This window comes from Oncorhynchus keta, unplaced genomic scaffold (assembly GCF_023373465.1).
Source record: "Oncorhynchus keta strain PuntledgeMale-10-30-2019 unplaced genomic scaffold, Oket_V2 Un_contig_18799_pilon_pilon, whole genome shotgun sequence".
NCBI lineage: Eukaryota > Metazoa > Chordata > Actinopteri > Salmoniformes > Salmonidae > Oncorhynchus > Oncorhynchus keta.
This window is the reverse complement of record NW_026281113.1, coordinates 622-5,752: the sequence shown is the minus strand read 5'-3', so window position 1 is coordinate 5,752 and position 5,131 is coordinate 622. Positions and strand designations below refer to the sequence as shown.

At 45.7% G+C, this 5,131-nt stretch overlaps 1 protein-coding gene across 1 annotated transcript; it reads right to left on the bottom strand.

Annotated features, from left to right (window-relative positions):
• Positions 1 to 1,198: 1,198 nt before the first annotated feature.
• On the bottom strand, positions 1,199 to 2,308 carry LOC127920283 (thioredoxin-like protein 4B). The gene is made up of 3 exons (XM_052504217.1): positions 2,067 to 2,308; positions 1,713 to 1,864; positions 1,199 to 1,527 (listed from the first exon to the last, which is right to left on the bottom strand). The coding sequence occupies exons 1-3, from the start codon at positions 2,196 to 2,198 to the stop codon at positions 1,362 to 1,364; spliced, it is 450 nt and encodes a 149-aa protein (XP_052360177.1). The 5' UTR covers positions 2,199 to 2,308; the 3' UTR covers positions 1,199 to 1,361.
• Positions 2,309 to 5,131: the final 2,823 nt, after the last annotated feature.

Here is a 5,131-nt window from a genome sequence, read left to right as displayed (position 1 = left end):
CTGTCTGGTGCCTGGGCTTAGATAATACAAGGATCTCACTGCACTGTCTGTCTGTGGTGCCTGGGCTTAGAATACAATACAACACTGTCTGATCTCCACTGTCTGTGGTGCCTGGGCTTACTGTCTGTCTGGTGCCTGGGCTTAGATAATACAAGGATCTCCACTGTCTGGTGCCTGGGCTTAGATAATACAAGGATCTCAACACTGTCTGTGGTGCCTGGGCTTAGATAATACAAGGATCTCAACACTGTCTGGTGCCTGGGCTTAGATAATACAAGGATCTCCTGCACTGTCTGTGGTGCCTGGGCTTAGATAATACAAGGATCTCCTGCACTGTCTGTGGTGCCTGGGCTTAGATAATACACTGTCTGTGGTGCCTGGGCTTAGGATCTCCACACTGTCTGTGGTGCCTGGGCTTAGATAATACAAGGATCTCCAGCACTGTCTGTGGTGCCTGGGCTTAGATAATACAAGGATCTCCAGCACTGTCTGTGGTGCCTGGGCTTAGATAATACAAGGATCTCCAGCACTGTCTGCACTGTCTGTGGTGCCTGGGCTTAGATAATACAAGGATCTCCAGCACTGTCTGTGGTGCCTGGGCTTAGATAATACAAGGATCTCCAGCACTGTCTGAATGGCCTGGGCATTTATTTAGCAGATAATACAAGATTCCTGCACTGTCTGTGGTGCCTGGGCTTAGATAATACAAGGATCTCCAGCAGATGAAACCAAACATTTGCAGATAATGATTTATTGTGGTGAAACACATTTATTAACACAAATTTCAAAAGGGGTCAGACCTCGTCACCAAACATACATTAGATTCAGCATTCATTCCCACTATAAAACAAGAGGCAACAAGAAATGTCCAGCTGTCAACAGGTCTTCATTGTATGAAATAAAGGATTGTCCACATTTGACATGTACCTGTGTCTCTTATAGAGATCTATTTCCCTAGGAAACATCAACCCTCACGTTATGGACAGTTTCACTAAACACGACATCGGTATGAATGGTGAAGTGAGATGGCGCCAGCTGCAGTGGGGTCTCTTGATAACGCCAATACCACAGTTGTCCAGGCTGGGCCAATCCGTTCTGTGCTGGTCAGACGTTTTCTTTTCCCATGAATTGTCAGCAGCTTGAGCACTCAAAACCGTGCTGAAGGCCCCAGACAACATCTGCAGCCAGGGTGCTTGAAACCGCTGAAGGGTGGGGAATCGTGGTGAAATCTAGATCCCATGGTTGAGCAGGTCGTGATGGGGTTAGATCCCATGGTTGAGCAGGTCGTGATGGGGTTAGATCCCATGGTTGAGCAGGTCGTGATGGGATTAGATCCCATGGTTGAGCAGGTCGTGATGGGATTAGATCCCATGGTAGAGCAGGTCGTACTTGGGGATGTTCTGAGGGTCGATAGGACTCTTGACGATCATCTTCCCCCTCATAGCTCCTCTGTAGATCACCTCGATCAGATCCAGGAAGTCCTGCTTGGTCTTAAAACTGCCCACAAACTTGGTGTGATCTGGAGACCTGTATAGGGACAACAGTGTTTTAGCTATAGGCCTACAAAGGGGAAATGGTTTGTAGCTAATATGAGGAGTACCCACATCTATGACATTAAAAGGAGAGTGTGTTACAACTCACTGAAACTAACATTGTATAATCAACCAGTGGTATTCTAACGCCCGAGTCCAGTTGTAGGCCATCTTCCTCACCCATAATCAACCTTCATGTGTTGTCCGTTGAAGAAGAAGACGGTAGACGGGATGTAGCTGATGTCGAAGTATCTCGTGTAGACGGGAGCCGAGTCCACATCCACGATGTAGATAGACGCCATGTTACTCAGGTCGTGGGAGGTTTTGGACAGCTGGCAAAAGAATGACAACACTGTCATTCCGACTCAGACAAACGTTTTTAAAAACATTTTTTTTTACAATGACAGTGTTGTTGTAAATATTGGTAACGACTGACATGCATGTCAATGTTTACTGGCCACAATATTGTAGTAGTTAGCTGGTAGAGCTAGCTAGTTAGCCATCTAGCTACACATGCTAATGTTAGCTACTTACAATCTCGTCAAGCTGCAGGCAGACCGAGTCTTCATCCCTTCCAAACCGAAGAACTAAAACCTTTTCGGCGACCGTTTTTATTACCTCGTCTATGTCCCTTTTGCATGACAATTTGGCCAAAAACAAACTCATTTTGTCAGCTGCTGGCTAACATTGTGTTCAGGTTGACAAACGAAAATGGCACGTACCGGTATGTTGTGTCACACCATAAAACGTCCGTCAGAAACTGTGTCCGCTGCTTCTTTCCTATCAAGTATGTTGATATTTGTTTAACGTCTAATACTGCGTTTTACTAGTATATCCGTACGTAGTATGGCTAGTACATTTTAGCTTGCTGTTTGGGGTTTTATAGCACTTTGAGAAATCAGCTGATGTAAGAAGGGCTTTAATAAATACATTTGATTTGATTAGAAGCAGTAGGCTAGAAAGATTTCAGACACAACCACAGTTTTTCGTACCAAAGCAAGTATGCGTTGGGATCACTTTTGTTCAAATAAACACACACAAAAACACTCAATCCATCAACAAAAACAACTACGTTTAACTTATATATTAAAGTGAGCGTGTTTTTATATACAGTTAACCATTGGGGTGTCTGAAGAAAGGGAGAGAGACAAAAGTGAGAACCAGAAATCACCCTGTATGTGGTACATATCTATTCAATCTATCTCATCTACATACAGTTGAAGTCGGAAGTTTACATACACCTTAGCCAAATACATTTAAACTCAGTTTTTCACAATTCCTGACATTTATTCCTAGTAAACATTCCCTGTCTTAGGTCAGTTAGGATCACTTTATTTTAAGAATGTGAAATGTCAGAATAATAGTAGAGAATTATTTATTTCAGCTTTTATTTCTTTCATCACATTCCCAGTGGGTCAGAACTTTACATACACTCAACTATCTATCAGATAGCATTGCCTTTAAAGTGTTGAACTTGGGTCAAACGTTTCGGGTATCCTTCCACAAGCTTCCCACAATAAGTTGGGTGAATTTTGGTCCATTCCTCCTGACAGAGCTGGTGTAACTGAGTCAGGTTTGAAGACCTCCTTGCTCGCACACGCTTTTCAGTGCTGCCCACAGATTTTCTATGGGATTGAGGTCAGGGCTTTGTGATGGCCACTCCAATACCTTGACTTTGTTGTCCGACTCGCCAAAACTATAGTTTGTTAACAAGAAATTTGTGGAGTGGTTGAAAAACAAGTTTTAATGACTCCAACCTAAGTGTATGTAAACTTCCGACTGTATATACCAGAACCATGTATCCCAGGTCATTCCACTGTATCAGAACCTTCCAGAACTCAGCTGTTTCACTACATGTCTATGGAACCCCTGGCAACAGAACCAGTGATGCTGGAACGGTCAGTGTCTATGGCAACAGAACCAGTGATGCTGGAACAGTCAGTGTCTATGGCAACAGAACCAGTGATGCTGGAACAGTCAGTGTCTATGGCAACAGAACCAGTGATGCTGGAACAGTCAGTGTCTATGGCAACAGAACCAGTGATGCTGGAACAGTCAGTGTCTATGGCAACAGAACCAGTGATGCTGGAACTGTCAGTGTCTATGGCAACAGAACCAGTGATGCTGGAACAGTCAGTGTCTATGGCAATAGAACAAGTGATGCTGGAGCAGTCAGTGTCTATGGCAACAGAACCAGTGATGCTGGAACAGTCAGTGTCTATGGCAACAGAACCAGTGATGCTGGAACAGTCAGTGTCTATGGCAATAGAACCAGTGATGCTGGAACAGTCAGTGTCTATGGCAACAGAACCAGTGATGCTGGAACAGTCAGTGTCTATGGCAACAGAACAAGTGATGCTGGAGCGGTCAGTGTCTATGGCAACAGAACCAGTGATGCTGGAACAGTCAGTGTCTATGGCAACAGAACAAGTGATGCTGGAACAGTCAGTGTCCATGGCAACATGTTTTGGTAACTCCTCTTCTTCACAGGAACAGAGCCTGGTGTTTATTTCACGGCAATACAAACCATGGTGAGGGTGATGGACAAGTGTCCAATGAAAAATATGAAACCTTCAAAAACAGTCTAACAAAGAGTGCAGGAAACTAAATAAACAGAAATGACTGCATTGTGCAAGTCCACCCACCATATCTACCTCCCCTTTCTCCCTTCCACCCCTCCCTCCCCCTTTCTCCCCTCTCTCCCTGCCTCTCCCCATCCCTCCCCCACTCCTTTCTCTCCCCCTACCCCCTCCCTCCCTCCCCTCCTCCTAATCATTAGGTAGAGGATCATATACACAGATTTGGGCCTCAGGACAGAGAAGTGTGGTGATTGGTCGACCTGGCTGTGAGGGTCACTTCCTGTAGGGTGAGTGGTGGTGGTGGGGGGTCGTCAGAGAGTGTCTTGGGGGCGAGACAGGGGGCAGGAGTGGGACTTAATGCTGTTGTGTTTAGTGTCCGCCTCGTCGAAGTCTAACAGTCGAGCGTTGACGTTGACGTCCATACAGCCGTGGTAGTAGGCTGTCACCGGGGTGGCGGAGACCGGGACCTCATCTGGAGACGGACGGAGGGATTAAATACCCAGAAACACTTCACACGGCATCAATCTGAATCAGTTCTGAAATATGGACTACGTTAGTTAGTTTCACCAACCTGGCAGTCCTGTGGCTAATGAGCTACTAGTTAGATACCTGGCAGTCCTGTGGCTAATGAGCTACTAGCTAGCTACCTGGCAGTCCTGTGGCTAATGAGCTACTAGCTAGCTACCTGGCAATCTTGTGGCTAATGAGCTACTAGCTAGCTACCTGGAAGTCTTGTGGCTAATGAGCTACTAGCTAGCTACCTGGCAGTCTTGTGGCTAATGAGCTACTAGCTAGTTACCTGGCAGTCCTGAGCTACTAGCTAGCTAATCTTGAATGCTACTAGCTAGTTACCTGGCAGTCCTGTGGCTAATGAGCTACTAGTTAGTTACCTGGCAGTCCTGTGGCTAATGAGCTACTAGTTAGTTACCTGGCAGTCCTGTGGCTAATGAGCTACTAGCTAGTTACCTGGCAGTCCTGTGGCTAATGAGCTACTAGTTAGTTACCTGGCAGTCCTGGCTA